Source organism: Lissotriton vulgaris, chromosome 2_1 (genome assembly GCF_964263255.1).
Source record: "Lissotriton vulgaris chromosome 2_1, aLisVul1.2, whole genome shotgun sequence".
In the NCBI taxonomy this organism is placed as follows: Eukaryota; Metazoa; Chordata; class Amphibia; order Caudata; family Salamandridae; genus Lissotriton; species Lissotriton vulgaris.
Window position 1 is genome coordinate 867,668,476 of NC_141687.1, and position 24,573 is coordinate 867,693,048.

A 24,573-nucleotide genomic window follows, 5' to 3' on the forward strand; every position below is an offset into this window, starting at 1 on the left:
TGCATTGGCCTGGATTGCCTCCTTTTTAGGTGGACGTACCTTCCAGGTGTTTTCGACAGAAGCTGAATCTGCTGTCTACGCATCGGCACACGGCGTCCCCCAGGGGTCGATTCTCAGCCCTTTGCTGTTTAATATCTACATCAGACCCCTTGCTACCATCGTTGAGGACGCCGGCCTGACAATTTATTCATATGCTGATGACACGCAGATTGTGTTCTCTCTTTCTAGCAGTGAGGGCCATGAGGTCTCTGCCTTGAAATCTGGCCTGTCACGCGTTGCTGCTTGGATGCACGACCATCTGCTCAAGCTCAACGGTGACAAGACCGAGGTCGTCATTTTGGGCAAGAACAAAGATCTGTGGGGCCTTCGACATTGGCCCTCCGACATGGGTCCTCTGCCGAATCCAGCCCCCGTAGCCCGCAACCTCGGTTTCCTCATCGACGACAGGCTCTCTATGAGACAGCAGGTAACAAAGGTCGCTGCAATCTGTTTTTCCATCTTGAGATGGTTGCAGAAGATCCTATGGATGTTGCCCCGCTCTACTCGGAGAACTGTCATCCAGGCTCTTGTGATCTCCCGCATTGACTATGGGAATGTGCTCTATCTCGGGGCCGATAAGGCCACAATGAATAAGCTTCAGGTGGTGCAAAACTCCTCAGCTCGCTAACTGTGTAATGTACCCCGGAGATCTTCCGCAGGTCAGGCTCTGCGTGATCTTCACTGGCTCAAAGTCCCGAACCGTGTAAAATTTAAAACCTTATGCCTTCTTTTTAAAATCCGGCAGGGTTCTGCTCCTAAATATCTGCAGAACCTGGTTCAAGTTTACAAGCCTGGTCGCACTTTAAGATCCTCCACTAGTGGCAATTTCTTGGTCCCTAGAATAAAACTGGCCAAAATGGGCGGCCGTTCGTTCTCTTATCTCGGTCCAAAGATGTGGAATGCTCTTCCGCCGGCCCTGAAAGCTGAGACTGATCTCCTCTCTTTCCGGAAAAAAATGAAGACTTTGCTGTTTAACTAATCCCTCTGCATCGTTGGTTCTATTGGGCTTTGCTGCTTCTTTCTTTATCTATCCCTGGCGCCGGGAAACCCATTGAGGGTAGCTGTGCGCAATACAAGTTCAAATAAATAAATAAAATAAATAAATAAATAATGGCGCTGGCTGGGGTTTCAAGGCAAAGCATTCTTCCAGATGAGTCAACTCCAGTAGATCCTCTGATACATTTGCATACACCTACACCAGATAGTAGCTGGCACACCCTTGCTACTGGTGAAGCTCGATTGTGCAAAAACCGTGTGCTCTGACCTCCTCAAATACCAGAATTACAGCGCCCAATAATACAGAAAGTGAGGCACCAGGATCAACACAGATGCAAAGAAGGAAACAAATAACATTGGTGCTAAGGAACCTCTTCTGCTGTGTGCAATATCATTCAGGGGAAGGCTGGCCTTTCCTTGGGCCAGGCCCATAGTCTGTTCAAGAGCAATTTTTCAATTAATTTCTTGATGGACTGAGGTTTGTAGGCTTGATTGTTAGGGGCACTGTGTTCAGAGGTCTCTCGTGTTGGCAACGGCTCGGATCACCTGACACCAACAACGTTCCACGTTAAAGAGACATTTGGCAGATTCAAACTGTCCGGTAAACAGTTACATGCAGATTTTACTGCGGAAAGTGCCACAGCCACATATAATTCGCATTTTAAAGGGGGAAACTCATACTAGGTGCAAACACACAGGATAAAATCCAAACCCAGGTGCATCAGATTTAACCCGGTGTGATGAATATCATCCCCTCCCATATCCACAAATCCTTAGGCCAGTACTTTTCTGTGAGAAAAGTGGCGACTCAACACTGAAACGGGCTGAATGTTAGAAGGTTTCATGTTTTTTTTAATGAAACACGATGGCCTGTTTCTCTAAATGAGAACCTGCTGCTGCGAGATGGCTCTCCACCCCTACCCCTGGCAATAGTCCCAGCTTCTCCCCACCCCCTACCCTGCCTCCTTTCTGACTACATGCTCTCTACTCTGTGCAGGGCGTGGACAGGGCAGAAGTTGAAAGAATGAGGTCATGATGGGGGCACATGGATTTTGATCGCCTCCTGTCCCGATTATCTAGATACAGTCCATATTTTTGGGGAAAATGCATTTTGTCCAAACTACCTTTAAATGTATAGTATATTATTCCATTTAGTGCAACAGAAGTTTGTACGTGCCCCTCAATGTTTGCAAACTTGCCCCCCAGAACAGCTTTCAGGATGGGTCACCGTGTGTATGTATAGTTGAGAGGATGTGAATAGCTGCTAAGTTGCTCCATGTAATGTTTGACTACCAGATACTGGCTTTTGAACAAAGATAACTTTACACCATTAAACTTTTAGGTGCTTAATGACTGAGAAATACATATTGTGGGATTACCAAGAATGTACACTGGCTTACAGCCTGGCTATTGATTCCCATTGGTTGAATTGTTAATCTCATTTGATTGCTCTTTGTACAATGGCTTTTCTTCTCCTAGCTTGATCATTTTGTATGTGTCCATCCCCTGGAGCATAGCATATTTACCATCTCCTTGACTGGCTGACTTGCATCCTTTCACTTGTCACTTTTAGGGTTTTGTTTTAAATTCTTGATTAAGCGCACTCTATGCAACTAAATGTGTTTTCCATCTCTCTCTCTCTCTCTCTCTCTCATGTTCTGCTCCCACACACTATACGTTGCTGTCACCCATATACTGCTCTTCTGTGTACTTATACCACCTTCGTGTTCGTGAGGTGATTACCAGAGGATACTAGATAAATTCCTGTTATTAGGGGCACTGTTTGCAGTTCTGGGTTTTTAGTTAACCACCCAATGTATTCTGGGAGTTGCAGTCCTGGTTCCCTCATTTCAACTAATGTGCCTAAATTTCCAAATTACAGTGGTTTGAAGAAAAAAAAAAAGACTGAACTTCAGAGAGAGCTCGCTCATGACAAGGGAGCCATCATGTAAATGCAATGATATCCATTCTTATTGTACCATATCAGTATTGCTAGTACCCCTGATAAGGCATTACAGCTCTTTGTGGATGGGTAGCATGCTACTCATTGGGATCACCTAGTGATTTGGACATCCTAGTCATCTTCTCTTCTCCTTCCCAGATCTAGCACTACACCTCCCCTAGAATACGACTAGGCGTAGCTTATTCAGTGACATTTGGGAGAGTGAAACTCAAATTCCCAAATGAAAAAGGAGTGGGGTGGAGGGTTGAGATGACCATGGTTTGGAATGCAATTGTAAATGGGTATTTGTAAAGCGCACGGCTACTCCATGGACATGCACTGTTTCGATGCGGAACAGGGTCAATAATAATTTGCATTATTATGTACTAAGCCCGAGTCGCAAATAGACGGGGGGGTTGCAGCCAGAGCAAAGGCACAGGTCTTGCTTGGCTCCAGAGTACATCCATGAGCCAAGCCATGAAAAAGTTTGCCATGTATACCATGCAACAAACATAATGTAAAAATACGATACATCTCCTTAAAATTCTAAACAGTGTATTTCTTTAACAAGCTGATGTGTTTCACCTTAGTACATTAGATGATATCCCTGCATAGGCAGACATTTATTAAAAGTGATTCTTTAGAAACATTCATAGCCCACCACCCGACAATGCCATTAGAGAATTAAGATGCAAGTCAGTAGTCATGTAAACCCTAAACGCGGCCTAGATTCTTATTATGGATGGAACAACTTTATAGTCTATTAAAACAAACATAAGAGGTGCTTGTAAAGCGCACATCCTGAACTCAAATATTTAAAAGTGCATTCATAAGTGACAATTAAGAAAAAGGAGGCTCTGAGAAATAAATTATTTTCCTAGGATCACAAAGTTTGGACAAGGAAGGAAGCTGGTATGGACTCTAGGTTATCTAGTTTCACATTTGAATATTCTGACCCCAGCTGGGTATCTCTGGCTCTCATTTACATCAGTCTTTGATTCTTGGTTCATGACGAGAAACGACACAGAGATAGCAGACCCAACTCAGGGCCTCCATACCCAAATATTAACTACCAAGCCAAAAATGCATTTATTATTATTATTTAAAACATTTATAGAGCGCAACTGTCGCCTGGCAGGCATCCTGGCGCTAGAGTAGCTTACTCCTAACATAACAAGCATTTACAATGCAATGGTTTTGCCTTTGTTAAAGTTAGAGCGATTGGCATTGCTCTTGACATTATTTTTATTTATGTTTTTTTTAACATAAATAAATGGCATTGTCATTTACAATGCCACTAGCTTTATCTCTCGCAAATGACACACACCAACACCCACAGAGAGCCCCCCCAACACACACAAACACCCCCCCACACACACACCCACACAGAGCCCCCCCACACACAGCCACACAAAGCCCCCCACGCACACCCACACAGAGCCCCCCCACACACACACCTTCTGGCCCATTATCTTTTCTCCTCATCAAAATAACTGCCACACCCCTTTCTTTGTTCTGAAAATGGTAGGTAGCAAGCCATTTCAATGGAGAGCAAAGACTAAAATGAAACACCCATTCTCGCTGTTTTAGTATGTTGGAAATATTGCTTTTCTTGTCAAAAATCAATGCCTCCCCCAGTTACCCTACTCATGATATTTTTTTCAAATTGAGATAATACCTCTGCACTTACAATCCCTAACTATGGGCAATACATAACAATCACTAAAGACCCTAATGGTCATTTCGTCTTCAAATTTCACCGTCTCTGTACTGTCATCCACCATAGAATTATACCACTGCGATCTACTAAAATATTTTCAACCCAAAAGGCGTCCATCTTTCGTTACCCGTATGCACTCAACGGTTCTATAACCCAGGGGTGTCTTATCAATATTGGTCCATAAGAGTTCTATCCATGCCAGATTTTAAATAACAACCGCTATTTAAAAAATCCCAGCTTAGATTCAAGGTAGTTACATTTAGTCTATGTAGAAAATCTGACAATTGCGGCAACCATGGAACAACACTGGAAATCTCTGCTGTGGCCTATCAATGCAAATTCCTTATGGGGCTTGTTTTCAGACATTCCCCATCAAAACAGTACCCTGGACAGACTGTGTCAATTTCTTCAAAATCTAAACCGCAACAAAACTAATATCACAGTTATATGTTTTCCAGAATTAGATTCGGTTAAGCATTTGTTAGCAAACAAAAGGGTGGATAAAACTGAAATTTCTGAAAATACAAAAGCAAGAAGAACCTAGGCTTAAGCTTGTCTTGAGGCATGCATTGTACAGAAATGTTATCCTAACACTAAACCCGTATTGGAAATCCTAAATACAGGCCAACAGCAAATCATTAATAGCGGTACACTTGAAAAGACACAAACTGCAAATATATTTGTACATCAGGCTGGAAAATGGATGTCTGACTCAGTGAGGTGATACCCTACCCTAAGTTAGGGAGTGACTTGAGACAGAGAAATGGAAAAGAGCATGTGAAACGATAGAGGGTTCCTTCTGTACCGTCTCTAGAGAGCAGAAATACACCATAAGGTTCTTGCTGTCTCTGATGGTCAGCAGGGGATGTAGATGAGGTAATAGGGACACATTCACATCACATGCTGAAAAGGGTGTGCTGTGGCAGGTGCTGAAATTAAATATATCAGGCTTCTGTACTAGCGTACATGTTAAGACCACACAGGGAGCACCGCACCTTCCTTTCTCCCTCAATGCACAGGAAGAGAGATAGAGCGATGAAGACACCCACCTATCGCCAGGGTTCCTGCCAACAGTGACACTTGTACATTGGGAACTAATACTTCCTTGTCCGTTGAGACTAATATGCATCCCATGAAGCTCCCTCTTCCTAAACACCTAAAAGATGCCCATCAAGCAGATTGCCCTGTCTGATTTCCTTGGGTATTATACTAGAGATACCTGTGGTGGACACTGTGGTAATACCTACAGGGCTCAGGGATCTGGGCTTCACCCGAAGTAGCCTTCCAAACAGATTTCCTACCTACCCAAGGGGCTACCATGGCTGACGGCTGGGCCATCATTCATGGACGGTATATGGAGCGGCACATTAGCACAGACTGTCCTTCTCCAGGTGCTTGGTCTGATCCCTGATCCCTGTCAGCCTGTTAGCACTTTCATAAACCAGGGAGCAGCAAGGGTGTAGTGGCGGTCACTGATTTCATGCCCAGGTCAACATGGCAGATGTGTCTGCTGGATCCCTGTGTCATAGGGAGGAAAATGAGAGCTGTGGGAGAGGTGCCAGTGGCGGATAGAAGCCTCTTACCTCTTCAGAAGGAAAGGCTCCACAAGGGACCTCTAGGAGCTACTCTGCTACACTTGTGGAGAAATTAAATGCACATGAATTGTTTTATCCCATGTTTCTTTGAAGATGCCAAGCAGTTCGCTTGAAGAAAGGCAGTGTGCTATTGAATTGATAGTTCACATATTCCCTTTTGGAGCCATGGCCTTGAAACTACTTTGAGTTGCAGGAATGGATAATCCTAAGAAAAATGCAACTGGGTCACATGAAAAGACGTGACGTATGACTGTGAATAAAGTGACAAAGTAGGGCCAGATAGTACCCTGAGTGTGTGAATGATTAGCACGTGCAAAACTGAACAATTTTGGCAGTTCTAGTGGTCGACAATTACAGACTGGGCTGCAAGTAAGCTTCTTCCAAGCATTGTGCTTTATGGTAAAAGTAGCCATTAATCTTCTGCTTACTTCTTAACCCCAACCACCATTCACCGGTGGAAAGATAACTTTCTGTGGGTGAATTAATAATTGAAGTGAAAGAACAATGTTGTTCCACTTCCCATAGTAAAGACATTCTATTCAACCCAGTTCCTAGTAGACATAGTCTGAGAGGGGGTGGGAAAAGGGATTTTTAGCCCATGCCAGACTTCAAAAGAGCAATCAACTGGGTGAAAAAACTGAGGTTTATGATCAATGCTTCACTACGGATCATCCTGCTGGTTCAGCCAATGGAGGCCCTAGCTTCCCTGTATCTTCAGAATGCTTCCTGCACGTGATCAAAACATTATTTTGAGTTCCTATTACTTCTGTAACACATCAATGAGCAGCCGGCCCTCATGCGTTTCTAAACCTTAAGTCTTTAATCATCAGCACATTGCGTTATCCTAAAGGTCAAAGAAATATCATCTTAATGTGGCAATAGGTCTACACCTCCTCAGCTAAGGAAGAACATCGTAACACAAATGTTCGGCGCGTCTTGTCTTTACATAGGAAACTTTTGTTTCTCAGACAAGCCGTTTGTCACCCGTGGTTGTGCTGATGCACACAATGTAGTTTTCAAGGGCAACATTGCAAAATGGAAAAACTTATATACCCTGCACTGCTGCTCCCTGCACAGGACACCGCCTCCTGTAAGTACCTGCATACACACATTGTTCAAGCCAAGGCAGCTTCAGCTGTGACTTCCGTGGGTGACAACAGGAAAGCACGGTCACCAGCGGGAGGGGGGCGGGAACGGGGACGGGAGACGCTGCGAGCAGGAGAGGGGGTGGGAACAACGGAGACCAGGGGGAGGGGAGTCGGTCACCAGCGGGAGGGGGGCGGGAACGGGGACGGGAGCACAAATCGACTCACCTGCACCTCCTCCGCATCTCCCGGGGTTCTGAGTTCCTATTACTTCTGTAACACATCAATGAGCAGCCGGCCCTCATGCGTTTCTAAACCTTAAGTCTTTAATCATCAGCACATTGCGTTATCCTAAAGGTCAAAGAAATATCATCTTAATGTGGCAATAGGTCTACACCTCCTCAGCTAAGGAAGAACATCGTAACACAAATGTTCGGCGCGTCTTGTCTTTACATAGGAAACTTTTGTTTCTCAGACAAGCCGTTTGTCACCCGTGGTTGTGCTGATGCACACAATGTAGTTTTCAAGGGCAACATTGCAAAATGGAAAAACTTATATACCCTGCACTGCTGCTCCCTGCACAGGACACCGCCTCCTGTAAGTACCTGCATACACACATTGTTCAAGCCAAGGCAGCTTCAGCTGTGACTTCCGTGGGTGACAACAGGAAAGCACGGTCACCAGCGGGAGGGGGGCGGGAACGGGAGACGCTGCGAGCAGGAGAGGGGGTGGGAACAACGGAGACCAGGGGGAGGGGAGTCGGTCACCAGCGGGAGGGGGGCGGGAACTGGGACGGGAGCACAAATCGACTCACCTGCACCTCCTCCGCATCTCCCGGGGTTCCCTCCAGGCCGCCATACTGCTTGCCGTCTTCCTTCTTCACCCAGGCCCCAGAATGTTTGCATAATTATATAAGAGAACATTATACGAATTTACCACTCCTTAAAAAAATACCATGGTTAGTCTGACCCAGGGTTTCAATGTCCATATGTGTCACGGAAAAAAACACGGAAATCTGAGGGGAAGTGGTTCAGCCCCGGGACCACCAATAAATGAAATTCTATAGCCGCGCTCTTGCGTTCTGCTGCCGAAAGCAAGAGTGATGTACCAGACTCTGGAGCAGTGGATTCTTTTACTGGTTTCTCTTTAGAACCATCAGCTGTGCCTTCATAACCACATAGTGAGAAAACCTGGCTCTACATGTATTTGTATTTTCTTTTGCACAACGCAACTCGACTTGAAGGTATTAGAGGTCTGTACATGGGTACCACTTATATTACACAAGGACACGTTATACATTTATTTATTGTGTTGGCACTGAGAGATAGATATATCATATAAGTGATTTGCCCAGCATCACATGATTGTGAGCCGACTCTGAAACTCGAAGCTGGTTGCCCAGTTCCAACATCGGCAGCTCTTGTCGGTAAGCCACATCGTCTCCAACTGAATAGTTTGGCATCATTTTCAAACAATATACCAAAGAGGAAGGGTGGATGTTGGGATACAAACCTAGAATACGTGGAGCTGCGCGCCGCAAATGCTTGAAGAATGTAGGTTCGGTGTGGAAATATTTCCTCGGAGAGTTTGTGGGCCTTGGTCCAGCAGTCCTTGTCTAACAGCGCCAAGACCTGCTCTGAAGCGACGGAAAGCAATGTTCGTCTCGTTTCTGTGTAAGAGGCTGCCGTAAAAGTGGACTGCCCTTGAATGAGGAGAAGCTCATTCTGTGAGTGTGGAGGGCTGGAGGTCCCCCGCAGCGGCTGCCGGCGGCGGGGAAAGGAGCAGGGGCGGAAGGGGTGGCAGGGGCCTTCTTCGGCGGCGGGGGTGACGGGGAGCGGGCGGCAGGGGGCTTCCGGGCCTGAGGGGGAGACTGGGAGCGGGCGGCGGGAGCCTTCCGCGCCGGGGGAGACTGCGAGCGGGCGGCAGGCGCCTTCTGGGCCTGCGGTGGGGACAGAGAGCGGGCGGCCGGTGCTCTGCGTGGCTGGGCGGGAACGGGGACGGGAGCACAAATCGACTCACCTGCACCTTCGGGAGCCCCGCGGGCGCCGCCATACTGCTTGCCGTCTTCCTTCTTGTTGCGGGGGGCGGGCACTTCCGGCCGGCCGCGCTAGGATTGGCCGGCCGGCCAGTCACGGGGTTAGGAGAGACGCAGAAGTGCCGGCAATGCCGGACCAGACACGGGGGCGTTCCCGGCGTCCCGTGACGTCGGCAAAAGCCAAAGAATGTCGGGAACGCCCCCGTGTCTGGTCCGGCATTGACGGACAGGCCCCTCGTCCAATGGCAAGGCTCCGTTTACGGAGCCAGCCAATCAAGGACGAGGGCCGAACCAAGCCACACTATGCAACTCATCAGGTTTTCGCCTGCGCCGAAAAGATGCGCAGAGCGCATCTTCGGCGAGGCAAAACCTAAAAAACAGTGGGAGAAAGATAACTGATGAGGGGGGAAACTAGGGAAAAAGCCAAGTTTTTATTCGTTTTCGAAACGGAAGGAGCTGTGAAGTGTGGCGAATGTCAGCAGGCAGACTGTTCCAGAGCTTTGCAGCCGCCACTCGGAATGATCTTCCTCCAATCCTAGCTCTCTTGAATCTGGGCACTATTACAAGTCGAGCGGTAGCGGATCGAAGGGCTCTGGTAGGGGTGTACCAGCTGAACAACCGTTGTAAGGGGATAGGTCCTAGCCCGTGTAGTGCCTTAAAGACCAGACACAGAGACTTGAAGGCAATTCGTTGCTTCAGGGGAAGCCAGTGCAGCTCGGCTAGGGCAGCAGTGGTTGAAGCTCTCCTGGACCATCCAAGTGCCAGTTTCGCTGCTGCTGATTGGACCCGTTGGAGACGGTCCAGCAGTACCAAGGGGGAGTCCAGCAAGAGAGCATTACAATAGTCGATACGACTAAGGATGGTGCACCTGACTATCTGTGCTCTGGCGGGAAGTGGAAGTAGTGGCAGAATTTTACGCAATGATCTCAAAAGAGCAGAGCAGGTGGCAACTGTTCTCGAGACCTGTGTTTCCATGCTCAGCTTATTATTCAGCATGACGCCCAAATTCCGCACACTGGCCACAGGTGACGGGTTGTCCGAATTTTCCGGAAGCCAGAAATCCGCCGGCAGGGGGCGAGGTATGCGGCTGGCTGGGCAGAACAGAACCTCGGTCTTAGAGGAGTTAAATTGGAGGGAGTTGTGGTGTAGCCAGCCGGCAGTGTCTCTCAGACAGTCGTGGAATGCTTCTAAAGTTATAGAGTCTTCACCCTCCCAGGAAACAATAAGCTGGGTGTCATCTGCGTAATTTACTGTGGTCATGTTATGTGATTTAATGAGAGAAACCAGTGGTAGTAAATATACATTAAAGAGAATCGGACTGATAGAGGAACCCTGGGGTACACCGTGAGGGACTGGGGAAAAGGCAGATTGATAGGGGGGGAGGGATACAGCCTGTTTCCTGTCGCTGAGAAAAGAATGGAACCAGAGCAGGGCAGAGCCATCAACACCCGCCGCTCTCAGCCTTTCCAGCAGGATCACGTGGTTGACAGTATCGAATGCGGCAGACAGGTCCAGCAGGATCAAGGCCGCTGCCTGGCCCCTGTCTGCCCGCACTCGAAGTTCTTCCATGGCCGTAAGTACAGCTGTTTCCGTGCCGTGGGCTGGACGAAATCCAAATTGGAAAGCGTCCAGAACGTGATTCTGCTCGAGGTAAGATGATAGGCAGGTGCTGACCCATCGCTCCACCACTTTCGCCGGAAAAGGCAGAAGCGATATGGGACGAAAATTAGAAAGGCATTCTGGATTCAGGGATGGTTTTTTCAGCAGCGGGGTGATTAATGCTTGCTTCCAGGGGTTAGGAACCACTCCACTGCGAAGAGATTGGTTACAGATCCTTCGCAGAGTGTGGAATAGCTCGTGCCTGTAAGCTTTCCAGATTTTTGGGGGGAGTGGGTCAAGAGGGGACCCAGAGGTGATGCTCAGTGCCAGTCGTTCAAAGTCTGCTTCAGGGATCTGGGGGAGAGCCAGAAGACTTTCCCTGGCCAAGCCGACTGGACTGGGGGTGTAATATGCAGGGCTGGTAGCATGAGAGGTAGGCGGGTGTTGGGATAGAGAGGATCCCAGGTTATTGATGATTTTCCTAATTTTATCCAGAAAGAACTCAGCGAGGTTATCACAGAGCGTCTGGGATGGAGGAATAGTTTTTTTCGTACAGTCCGGATGTAGAAGATTCTCTAAGATTTGAAATATGTTTTTTGAACTGTTAGCTGCATTGACAATAGTAGAGCAGTAATAGTCCGATTTACTCACTCTAATGGCCGCTTTGTATTCGAAAAGTTTGTTTTTCCACAGGGTTTTGTTGGTGTCACAGTAGCCGTGTCTCCACTTCCTCTCGGCCTGTTTACAGGCTGACTTGAGGGTTTTAAGGGAGTCGGTAAACCAGGGAGCGGATCTTCGTCCTTTAGAAGTGCCTTGTTTCAAAGGAACGATAGAGTCCGTAATAGCTGTTATCCTGCTACTGAAGGTGCTATAGTTGTTTTCCACCGAGCTAGTGGGGGAGACACTGTCATCTACATTAAAAACTGGGGTGGCAGAGCCGGGCTTTCCAAGAGCTTTCCAGTTCCGGTAAGTAAATTCAGCTGGACGACAGTTTTTGGGCTTGTAAGCGGTAGTAATAGTGATATATATTTGGATGAGTGCATGGTCAGTCCAACTCATAGGCAAAATGTTGCCCACTTGTGTTAGACCTGCGCTCGAGAAGACAAGGTCTAGTCGATTACCAGCAGAGTGGGTTGGTTGCTGGATTAGTTGGTAAAGCCCCACACTGTCACAGGAAACCAAAAGGTCGCGGGTCTCGTCGCGGACGAGCGCAGACGAGCTTGCCTTTAGCGCGCCTTCGGCGCGCAACCGTGATGTGGGGGATGTCACACTTATACCCCAACCAACCCCCTGAAGCTACGCCCCTGCATACAATCTCTTGTGAGGGTCATTACAAAGCAACATTCAGTTATCCATGTTCACAACAGGAAAGACCAAACTACAAACCCTTCACGCTGGAAGGGATGTTCAATAAAAAGCTGGAAATGGCTGAAGCTGTCACCCGACATGGGGTCTTTCGGCAGCTACCAAAGCGCTTTCGCTCCAGGGATGTATTGGGGACCATGTGGAGGTGCCAGGGTTTGTGGGGATTTGTGGAGTGCAGTGAAATTTACCGGGAGGTTGTGGGAGTACATTAGGGGCTTTGGTGGAATATGCTGGGACTGTGACAATATGGTGGGTGCAAGGAAGGAAATAAGCCATTTGGCTTCTGTTTGAAATACAAAAAAGTAGCAATAATCAGGATTCAGTGCGCCGCTCAGGCCTTTGGGTCCCGGTGCAACTGCACCTGCTGCACCAATGGAAGCTAAGCCCCTTCGCGGGCCTGGGACGATGATATACTGGGAGTGGTGGAATGTGAGGAGGGATAGGATGAACTCTGGGCTGTAGTGGGTTTTTGAGGATGGAGATGGGGCGTACATCGATGTGATGGGGCTTAGGGATGTGTGGGGAATATGGTGATGCCTTAGGGCGTTGGTGATGTGCTGGGACTGTGGCACATGTTAGAGGCTATGGCGATGTGGGTATATGCAGGGGACGTGGAACTGTATGGTTGTGTTACAGCTGTGTGTTTCGATGCCTGCGATGATGTGGTACACGTGTCCTCGTATCTTTGGACCAGTGTTGGTGCCTGCAGAAAGGTGTTTGCGGTTGTGGATGTGGGTTTGGGAGGGTATGTGTAATTGGGTTGGGTTGATGGGAAATGCTGAAGGCCTATGGATGTGGTTGCGCCTCTGTGGAAGTGTTTGTCTTTAAGGAACCATGATGAGGTCTCCTGGGATCAGGCATTGGGACATTAGCGGGGGCTGTATGGTGTGTCGTGGTCTTTGCGAATGCATTTGGGTCAGTGGGGTTGTGCTGTGTCAGGGGGATTCGATGTGTGGTGTAGATGTGATATTGCTGTCGGTATGTGGTGACTGTGAGAATAAAATGGTTGCAGTCGTGAGGTGGTTATAAGAATGAGATGTGGCTGTAGAGAGGGGTGAGCTGTGGCCATGGACATGTGATGTAGCTGTGGGGCTGTTGGCATCAGGTACTGGTGCCTGATGATGTGTTCAGGTCTGTGGGGACGTGCTGGGTGTAGGCGTGTGTCGGCGCTCGTGATATTGGGTAGGAGGCTCTGTTAATGTATCACGGCTAAGGGACTGTGGTGTGCACTCGGCTCTGCGAGTTGTGTGGAGAGCTCTGTTGCAATCTGTTGCCCACTCTGGCGACGGGTATGCTGCTGTGTAAGTGTGCTATCGGGTGTCTGTGGCCGAGCGTTGAAGTCCGTGATGCGGCTGTGACAGGGATCTGTATGCTGCGGTTTTGTTGTAGTGTGAGAGGGTTCTGGAGACGTCTTTGCGCTTGGAGATGTTGCCGAACTTGAGCGAAGATGTGTGGGCTGTAGGCAGCAAGGACGTTAGGATATACCTACCTACTCCACATGCTGCCCCCCTCCTCTCAGAGTTTGCCGGCCTGGGCATGCGGCTGCTCCCGCAGAGTCGAGGTGCAGCAGGAAGGGATGGAGTCCTGGTCCGGCGGGGAGGGAATGGGCAGCGGTGAAGTGAAGTCCTTGGAACAGACGAGCAGCAGGCACAATCCCGACTCGAGAGACAGCTGTTACCAGTCCTGCCTGGAAAAGAACGGGGCAGGTCCGGCGCTAAGAGTGCGCTGGAGTCGAGGATAATTCCTGCCCCGGGGCTTCAGCCGCAGGGCCCACGGCGCGGGACAGCAGGCGGGGTGGGTCAAAAGTCAGGACTCTCACACCGGAGGATCTGCAGGCAGGGGGCAGTACTGTGGGGTGCCCGGGGCCGGTGAAAGCAGGCGGGTGGCCGGGGTCAGACGTCAGGAGACTCACACCGGAGGGTCAGCAGGCAGGGGGCAGTGTTGTGGGGTGCCCTGGGCCAGTGCGTCTTCGGGCAGCTCGGCGCTTGCGTCACTGCTGACGTCCTGCCCGCGAGCGCTGCCTGTGATGCTGCTGCGCGGCGAGGCGGCTGCCTCCGGTGCCCGGACAGATGCGAGAGCCGAAGCTGCCGCTGTCAGAGTCCTGTCTGCCGCAGGGAGGACCGGAAATACTTCCAGCTGTGTACCCCTCCCTCCTCACTATTCATACGCCGCCCCTCCCTTCCCCTCCGCTCTCTCGTGCTGCTGTTCCCCTTCCACTCCCCCACTGAAGGGGAAGCAGAGGTCACATGACCTCCCGGGAGGGTCCAGCTGCTTTAATAATGTCCAGCAGCCCCTTCCTGTGCAGTCACATGATTCCCCAACACCCTAGCACTGCACTGCACAGTTCCACATGTTGAGTACACACTGCATCCCGCCGCAGCAGACCCTCAATCTCATACCCGCACTGCAGACAAACACACCATTACCCTGCCGAAACACACTCACCTTAATGCACAAATATTACTCGCAGGTGGGCGAGCCAACAAATTAACAGGGAGAGTCGAGCCAGATGCGAGCCCAGGGTCGGCCGTGGCACTAAGAGCCGAGCCCTGAAGCTATTTGGTATCTAACTCGTGCAATAAACATGATGTTCGAATATGTGAAGGTTTTTTTCAAAAATCAAAAGTGTGTTTGTTTTGCACAGGGAAGCGTTTCTTCTTAGTACATGCGATTTTATGACTGCATTGACAGTATTGATTAAAAGTGAATATTTTTTTTACATTAACTTAAAAACAACCCTGCACAAGCCCGGGCGACAATGCTATCAGTGAACTAAGAGGCGAGTCAGTTGGCATGTGTACCCAATATGTGGACTAGTTTATATTTTATTATACACATAGCAACATTATCATTTATTAAATACAACACGATAGGTTTTATTTCCTGTGCACTCCCTGACCTCATGTATTTGACGGTGCTTTGATATGTCATAACGAACAACAAAAATGAGTTTCCATGACAAAGTGTTTGTCTAGGATCACACAATTTGGTGAAGTTGGAAATTATTCCAGAGTTTCCAGTTTCTTGGTGTGCTATTCAGCCTCTAGATTTGTATCTCTTACATACATCATTAAAGCTTCAGCCTTAATTATTGTAAAATGAGATTAGAACATGGTTGAAAGGTAAAATGAACATTTTGTTTTTGGCAGTAAGGCGAACTTTGCCTATCGACATATGCAAGCTTCACAAGAGACTACGTTACACTTTTTACGACACAGGGAGATTCACAGGATGCAGAACTGATGCCAGGATTCGAACTTGGTTCTGCATGTTACAGGGATTTCTAGTTAGTAGGCCAAATGGCCTCTTGTCAAACCTCAGCTCGTTTTGGGGTCGGGGTTCCGAAAGGACTTCGGGTTGAGCCAAGCATCTGGCTAGAGCCTACCTCGAGCTTTCAGTGGCTGAACACCACTGCCAATCATCATGATATCACTGCGCACGTATATCATCACTCCCACTCTACTGCCCACAGAATCACACCACACCGCACATTAAGAAGCAAAAAATGAAGTGCATTGAACACACATTATCGCAATGAACTGTACATATAGTCAAGGCACACAATCACACACCCTGCACACACGCTCCATTACACTTTGTGACATGTTTCACATGACGTTTTACATGGACACATTGGCCTCAAACGACACACATTCCTACTAAGCATCACACTGCAGGTACCATGCATACCCTCCAGTGTTTCACTCTGCCCTGCATGCACTTCCTTGCTTCACCTATTCTTCACCATTCACACATTTCTTCCTCTCTCTCTCTCACTCTGCCTCCACCCTCCCCTCATTAAATTGTAATTGCCACATATGTAATCATCACTTAGTGCACTCTGCAAAGTGGCCAAGCCTAGCACAAGCATGTAATCACTAACAGACACTGCAAGAAACTCATGCTACTTTCAGGCTCAACTCCAGAGTGCTGAATTGGGCCCGCCATTACCACCCCCATAACCTGAACTCACACAGAGACCTGGAGGCAGGCCCGGTTCTAGCGGGTGGGCCAGGCCCACCTAAACATGAGCCTGGCCCACCCAAACAAGAGCCCTGGCCCTCGCAGTCAGAGACGTTGTAATGCATGGGCAAAGTGGGCTCTGGCCCAGGGCCCCAGCCTTTCAAGGGGGCCCCTGACAGAGTCAGCTCCATTCTCCAGAGTTTTGCCCCAAGGACCTTGAGTATTTCTTAAACAGATTCTTTTAAATACTGTTTTCCTTTAATTTATTTTTCATGTAACTGATGTGTGAGAGTCTAGTACAGCCATTTTACAGTGAAATGTTTTTTTTTCATGCAATATTCATAAAAAAAGTTTCTTTTAGATCAAAACAAGGTCTAACATATAAGAAATGGTAGGGCGTCACAGAGATTATTTGCAGTAATATTGGTGAACTTCTGCTGTGTTACAATATTGAAAACACACGTAACTATCCTTGAATATTAGATGTAAACACATTTATTTATGACAAGTGATGCATCGCTGTGTGAAAACAAGGATGCGTAACTTCTTAGTGTGCCCTCCTTGCGACATGATGGATGAATCATATTTACTGTATGACGCATCATGTCACAAGGAGATACAGATATGTCAGTATTCCTGACATATCTATAGGCGCAAAAGTGATGCATTGCAGGGGTGTGTCTGAAAATAGACGCAACTCCAGCGATGTGCCCTTTTACGTGGGGTATGCCCCATGTGAAAGGCCCTGCATCAGCCTTACGCCTGCTGTGAGGCAGATGTAAGATATTGATACAATGGCGTCCTAGAAGTGGCGCACTGAGTTCTCATAGATTTCAATGCACCACTTTTACGAGGCTTTTTGCGTGGGAACACCCACCCTGCATTCGTTATACCTGGCGCAGGTATAATGTGGTGCAGGGTGACACATCTGCCTAGATGCGTCACTTTGTAAATAGGGCGCAACATGGCGCTTTTTTTACGCTGCCGGTGCATCACAAAAAATGACGCACTGGCGGCATAAAAGTGAAGCAAGGCTTCATAAATAAGCCCTTAGAATTTGGACAAGTGTTCCTTTGCACTGTCAGTGCCTAATAGACCCATCCGTTATTAAAAAGCCAGGTTTTTAAGTTCTTCCTGAAAGAGAGTAGGTCTGTGGTTAGTCTCAGACTCAGGAAGTCTATTCCACAATTTTGCACCTAGAGACCGAGGGATCTGCCTCCAGCGTGGGCACAACATATTTTAGGCATGATGGCTAGGTTGGCATTGGAAGATCTTAGGGGTCTAGATGTTGTGTAGCGAATATAACGCTTATTCAGGTAGCCGGCTCCTAAGCCGTGGAAACCTTCAAACAAGATGGTCATTACTTTGAATTCAATCCGTTCTTTTATGTAGAGACTTAAGAATAGGGGTCATACTAGATCTGGGTTTACGTCTCAGGATAGCTCTGGCTGCCACGTTTTGTAGGCGCGGATAAGGGATTTGGGGAGACCGAGGTAAAAGCTGTTGACATAGTCAAGCTTTGATGTCACCAGAGCTTGCACCATGATCTTTCTGCTCTCAAGCGGTAACAGTGGCAGGAATTTCTTTACATCCAGAGTATGCCAAAGCAAGCGCCAGTTAGATTGTTGTTTTGAAAGCGCAAGGAGAGTGTCTTATCTATGATAATTCCTAAGTTATTGACTTTCTCCTTTTCCCCGGGCAGGAGTGGAAGATCTTTTGGCCACCAAGAGCTCCAGTCAGGCGTTTCTGGATTACCAAAAAAAACAACTTCAGTTTTGTCAGGATTGCACTTCAGCGGATTGATCTTAAGCCAGTTAAAAACCTTTGTGAGGCAAGACCTAATCATTGCCCTGTCAAAGTCGGTTCCTTTCTCACATGTAAAAATCAGCTGAGTGTCATCAGCATAAGAAACAATTCTGGGCCCTCTTCCTCTACCAGAAATTCAAGGGGAGATAGATATGTATTAAAAAGGGTAGGACTGAGACTAGAGCCCTGAGGGACACCTACATTCATGGCCAGACCGAGGATGAGAAAGGGGGGAGCCAGATGTCCTGAGATCTATTTGCCAAGAAGGATGACATCCATGTTAAGGCAGTCCCCCCAAGGCCAATGTTAGCAAGTCTCTCCAGGAGCCTCTCATGTGGGAGCGTATCGAAGGCCGCCGACAGATCGAGCAATATCAGAACAGCCTTGCCTCCCTGGTCAAGCTTACCTTTGAGAAATTCAGTCACTTTCAAGCAGAGTGGACTTCGTACTATAGTTAGCCCTAAAACCGGATTGGGACTCATTAAGGAGCTTCCCACCATGAATGTGTTTTAGGAGGGCCTTGCTTACATGCTTTAGGAGGGCCTTGCTTACATGCTTCTCTAATACTTTGGAGAGGGCCGGAAGAAGAGAGATTGGCCTGTAGATGGCAGGGTCCGTTGGTTTGGCGTTAGCCTTTTTTATCAGTGGTGAATCTTAGCATTCTTCCATAATTTCGGCATGTTGCCTGAGGAGAGGGAAGCATTAAAGAGCTGGTTTACCGTGGGGTTAATGGTGGGAGCTAATAGGTTCAGGATATTCGCTGGACATGGGTCGGTAGGAGAGCCAGACTTGATGCTTTGGAGAAGGGTCAGTGACTCTTCAAACTGAAACTCAGGGAAAGCTAGTAAAGATGGAGGATCCAAGAGGTGAAATTTGCTATTAGAACTAAGGTAGAAGGTCAGTTCTTCCTCTGAGATGTTAGTGAAGGCTTGTTGGATCACGGAGATCTTTTTGTGAAAGAATTTAGCTATTTGCTTAGACCATTTTTCCGTGCATGGCCCTTCCGTTGTGCTGGCTTTAGGGGCGGTAAAGGATTTAACTATGCTAAATATTTCCTTACTCTTATTTTGGGCATTTTCTATCTAGGTTTGAAAGACGTTTTATTTGGCTGCCTTCACAAGAATGTAATGAGCTTTTAAGGTGTCTTTATACACCTTCCTGTCCTCAAGTAGATAGGATTTACGATATTTCGGTTCAATTTTTCTACAATTTCTTTTGCTAGATCTGGGGGAATCGATAAACCATGGAACTGGTGGGGCTGACTGACCTCTTTGAGAAGTGGGAAACAACCGGTACCGCTGCACCAATGTAGGTTTGGAGCCATGAATCTATTGAGAGGGCGTCCGAGTCGGGACAGCCAGAGAGCTCCGGTGAGGAACGACCGAGGGCATCTGCTAACATTGGGATGAATATTTCATGGAACATCCTGTAATTAGGGACCCTCTGCCCTGCGTTAGCCCGAGGGACTTTGGCAGAGTTGGGAATGACAAATTTTAATAGGAGATGGTCAGGCCAGGTAATAGGAAGAGGTAGGCTTACTCATATTTCAAAGTTGTGAAAGATTTGGTCTAGGGTATGGCCCTTCTCATGGATGGCTGAAGAAATAGATCGAAACATTTTGCAGGCCTGCAGCGTCTCCAACAAGGAAATTGTTTAAGGGTCTTTTCCATTGTCCATATGTATATTGAAATCTCCCAGAATAAGGCAGTTGTATTTCAAGGCCAGGGAGGTGGTGGCTGTATTAGGCGTAGTAATAACGTTTCCAATTGCGCAGGGAGGTCTGTAAATCAGAAAAACAGCTATGCTATGATGGGGGGAAGGTACAACAGAAGCCTAAGGACTCTGCGGCCTCAATGTTGTCCATCGGGATGGGACACCAGTCTAGTTTTTGATTGTAAATGATCTCGACACCGCTCCCCTTCCCACCTGATCAGTCCCTCACAAGGATTTCATAACCCGTAGGGATGGCCGAGGTGATAGTAGGGTTGGAGGCTTCAGACAGCCAGGTCTCAGTGAGAAATAAAAGATCAGGCTGTTCATCTAAAAGTAGTTCATTAATGTGTGGTTCATGCTTTTGCATAGAGCGACAATTTAAAAGGGTGGCCTTTAAGTCCTCTGTTTTCTTATTGTTTTTACACTTATAGTTGCGCGGGAGGATCTTGGGTGTGAGTTTCCTGGGCTGGAGGACAGATCAGTTTCACTTATTGAATCCAAAGTCTACCTCCAAGCTCGGATCAGCCGCTGTACACGGACATAATAGTAGCCACCCAATGATAAGCAGTTTTTCTCTATTGTAATATAGTTGAAGAAACTCACAGGAGGGGAACTAGGCAGCATGGCCAGTGCCAGACGCCTCCAGGGGCAGACTAGATTGCCTTTGGCGCGCCTTTGGTGCGCCAGCGGCGCACATCCGTTTGCATCGGGAATATATAGGCGAATGCCTATGATGCAAACTGGATTGCTAACGCAGCTGAGGAAGCAGAAACTGATTGGGTGGCAGTGAGGAGCCCAATAGTAGCATCAGCCCTCCACACACTAGGCGTATCAGCTGTGGCGGACCAGGACTGGAGGAAAAGCGAGATGCGAATCGGAGCAGCTAAGGAGGTGTAGGTAAGCAGAATCAAGTAAAGTGCAAGTGCACGTAGGTAGGAGAAATTGTTAAAAAGCACCTAGTAGCACGGCAGGAAACACTAAATACTACAGCTGTCAGCTGCGCACGTCCGTTTACATCGGGAATATATAGGCTAATGCCTATGATGCAAACTGGATCGCTAACGCAGCTGAGGAAGCGGAAACTGCGTGGGAAACGGGCTCAAATTGGATCATAAATTCAAAGCTGTTCTGAACAGGGGCCCCCAAAATATGGTTAGCCCAGGGCCCCCAAAACCCTTAAGATGTCCCTGCTCACAGTGAGGTCTTGAAAGCAGTCACGCAATAAACAGGTCGTGTGTGTCAGCCCGGGCCGAGACAGTTTCCCGGGCGCACACACACACACAGACAGTTTTAGAGATTATCGCAGCCGCACCTGAGTACTGCACAGGTCTATAGCCCTTCCCGTGCGCATGACGAGCTCAGCTCGTCATGAGGCATGGTTGCGCTGTGCTGATGACAAGCTGAGCTCATCATGACACGCGCGGCGTTGACACACGCGGCGTTCACACGCGGGGCTAATTCCCCCGCTGTGCTGAACGTTCTGAAAAACGGGCGTGGTCATGACAAGCTTGGCTCGTCATGAGCACAGCGCCACCGTGCAGAGTGATGAGCTGAGATCGTCACAAGCAGCGTGGCGCTGCGCGCACCCTCCCTCCCCCCAGCGCTGCGGGGGAATTAGACCTGCGGCGAAGGGGTTAAAGACCATTTAAATGTTAACAAGGCTTTGTTTATTTTTTCACCCCTTCATCTCTGCATGGTAAAAGGCAACACATCTTTTCTTTGACAATGGTAACCTTTGCCTACTGTTCTGCTGTGTTGGTATTTCTTTTTCTATGCAGCACAGGAGAAAATAAGTTTGTTTATTCCTAGTTACCCTTCCTGACCCCTGCAGCGGCTTACCACATCAGGCTGGGACACAAAGCTTGACTAATGAAGTATGCAAGAGAATGTGTTACTATTTTTTTTTCTTTTTAAAATCTGCACTGGCCCAGCAGGACACATACCTCGTGTATTCTTCATTCAAACATGGCCGAAGCAGGACAACAATAGACAATACAAAATGCCCAAATAACGCTGGTGAATAATGATCCTACTGGAGAGCAATCATTAGTCTTTTAGTAGTTTTTAAATGTAGATGAACTGTATTTTATGTGGATAGCTCAGTGGGTTACTGCCTTTGTCACAGAGATCCTTGTTACTTGCAGTTCAGGAGTTACAATCCTAACATAGGACAGTGACCAATGAACTGTCACCAAAGAGCTGCATACAAACATGAATGGTATAGTTAGAACTTCGCTTTTTTTGGTTTGTGATATAGTGGGAACTTCCTCAGTCTTTCATTATTCTAATGTTGCTAAAATGAGTATGTTTAGGCAGATATACATTTTTATCAGTAAAGCTGACCCCCATGGAATACTCTTTAAATCCTTAGGTTGTGTTTCCCCAGACCAAACCCTCTAAAAATATACTGCCTGTAGGAGAGTAGGGTCTGCAATCCTATGATCACCCGGACTTTTTGCTTTTGTTTCACTGGTTTACGACTTTCTCGGGCTGTGGGCCTGCCAATCAGACCCACAGCCTAGCTGTTCTCTCGCTAAATTGATGTGTACCTTAGGTGCATTACCCAATTGGAACTGGGCCACCCTGTCAGACCCTGTAACTCAGGGCATCGGTGTACCCAGGGCCTACCAGGGTCTGAAGCATGTATTATGCCACCCCTGGATGGCCCTCTAAATCTGACACAACTGGCTGCACGACAGCTGGGGCCACGTGGCGTACTCGCCCGTTGCTGTAGGTGTAGTATCCCTATACCTAACCTTAAAATGGACACCCGAGTTCCTCTCAGTCACTCCTATGGCAGGCCTTAACAATCCTGAAGGCGAGTGCATGGAATCGTGTGAATTGAGCTCTGGCACGAGCCGAGCCCGGTTGCAGCTTGCGGAACCAAGACCCAATGGCTGTTCCATGATAACGCGTATCATATCGGTAACTTCGGTATCGCGTTATCAAGACATGTCGAGTAAGGTGTCATACGAATCGGGATGCTGCCCCCTCACCAATTCTGGCGACGAGGTTAGCATTCCGCCCTTCTAGAGGGACACGACATGTACGTAACTGAGAACCCCGGTTAAAGTTAACTGAAGCCTCAGCTCCACAAAATGGACGCTGCCACCACAGACACAAGTCTGACCTCCTGCTGCTGGGAGTCCTTCCAGCGAGGAGAGCTTGGACAAAGGGTTTCCTGTCAAGGGCGGTGTTCGCACCGTCCCAGACAGGGTTTGTGTATTCTGGGTAGGTAGGGCTTTGCAAGAAGGTGACTGCGGAGTGGCACCCCGGTGCTCACTACGCATCTGCCGGCTAGAACCAGTTCCAGGGGCGCGCAGCCCCTGACCTGGGGAAAGTCCAGCAGGGGGAGAGGGGTGTAACTACCCCCCTTCCTGGTCCCACCCTTAGGGCAGGACCTAGTCATGTACCCGCCCCTTTCTTTAGGATAAAGGCCGGAGCGGGGACCCTTCCAAATTAGATCATCTTTGAATCAAGAATACTTTCTACGAAAGGACTTCGAGACTCTTCTCAAGATTTCTCCCTTGTGGCTAAGGAGTAGTCACCCTGCACCAGCGGGCACCATCTAAGAACTCTGCGGTTTGCTGCAAGTCCTTCCTCAAGGATCCGACGGCCCAGCTCGACGAGAACCGGCTTCCCTGGCACCTCTGACCTCTACCCACGTCGTCAGCTCAGCTGAGATCTGTGGGTGCGACGAGACCTCGAGGGACCGGCCATCATCAAAACCTGCACGTTTTCTTAATCAGCACGACCATCGAAGCAATTCTCTGGTGAGTGCTCTGGGGTCCGAGAAGCCCCGACCCTGAGCAGCTCCAGCACCGAAGTGCAGTCTCCCAGCATCTCCACGATCTGCGTGGGGCCCTTCTGCTCGCTGCTCAGCACGTTGTCTGGTCACTAGCCGCTGGCTTGTGCCCTTCTTTGACGACATCCGACAACCAACGCTGCTGGTCTTGTTGCTCCAGACCGGCCCTTGCTCCCTTTTCCGAGAGGAGCACCTCGGACCCTCCTGGTCCACTCCAGACGCCATTTTAGGCCCACCACGTGGCCCTGAAATCTGCCAAGGCTTGTTGCCCCAATCCTGGGCCCAGCGACGCCGACAGCATCAACCTTCGTGGGACAGCTCGCACCTCCATCCTGGTCGCCGACAACGCCTCCTGGTCCGTGAGACTGCAGAGCCTAGCGTCGCCCACTCACCTAGTCGAGGTGACGGCCATCCGGTGCCTTCCTGGTACCCTCTGACTACTGGCTAGTAGTACGAACTTGGTCCCCTCTGCTTTCAGGTATCAACGATCACTGATCCAGGCTTGGATCACTACGAACTATTCATCACTGGTCGCCGGCCAGCAACTCCTTTTCTTCCGGCTCCTGGCTCGTCAGCGAAGACCCCGACGCCTGTAAGACTTGTGCAGCCGCAGCCCTCGTGGCTAGGTAACCTCGGCATTTCGGTGTCTGCATAGCCTCCTTACTCTAGGGTCCCGAGTCCCTCGCTTCCGACTTGCCTTATCGGGTCCGCCCGAGACCACTAAACTTTCCGTGCCCTCGGGCACTTGTTTTAATTGTGCACTTGAAGTATTTTCTAAGAGCTTTTGTTCTGTGCTTAGTACCCTGTCCTCATAAAGAGTACAGGGCTGTTGTGATTCTAATAAATATACTGTTTATTTTCATAACACTTGTGTGGTGTCCTTTCACTTGGTGTTCAAGGGGTATGTGAT

At 48.5% G+C, this 24,573-nt stretch overlaps 1 protein-coding gene across 14 annotated transcripts in view; it reads right to left on the reverse strand.

Annotated features, from left to right (window-relative positions):
• LOC147731318 (guanine nucleotide exchange factor for Rab-3A-like) overlaps positions 1–24,573 on the reverse strand; it is a 269,847-nt gene that overhangs the window by 184,258 nt on the left and 61,016 nt on the right. The window contains exon 1 of one of the 14 annotated variants that reach the window (XM_086956367.1): positions 13,866–14,474. The exons of 9 other annotated variants lie outside the window; for them this stretch is intronic. In XM_086956367.1, coding sequence (XP_086812493.1) covers positions 13,866–13,876 — 11 coding nt within the window. In that variant the 5' untranslated portion in view covers positions 13,877–14,474. Of the gene's footprint in view, positions 1–13,861; positions 14,475–24,573 lie in introns of those variants that run through there. 4 more of the 14 variants (XM_086956366.1, XM_086956363.1, XM_086956365.1 and 1 more) reach the window with 4 other exon arrangements.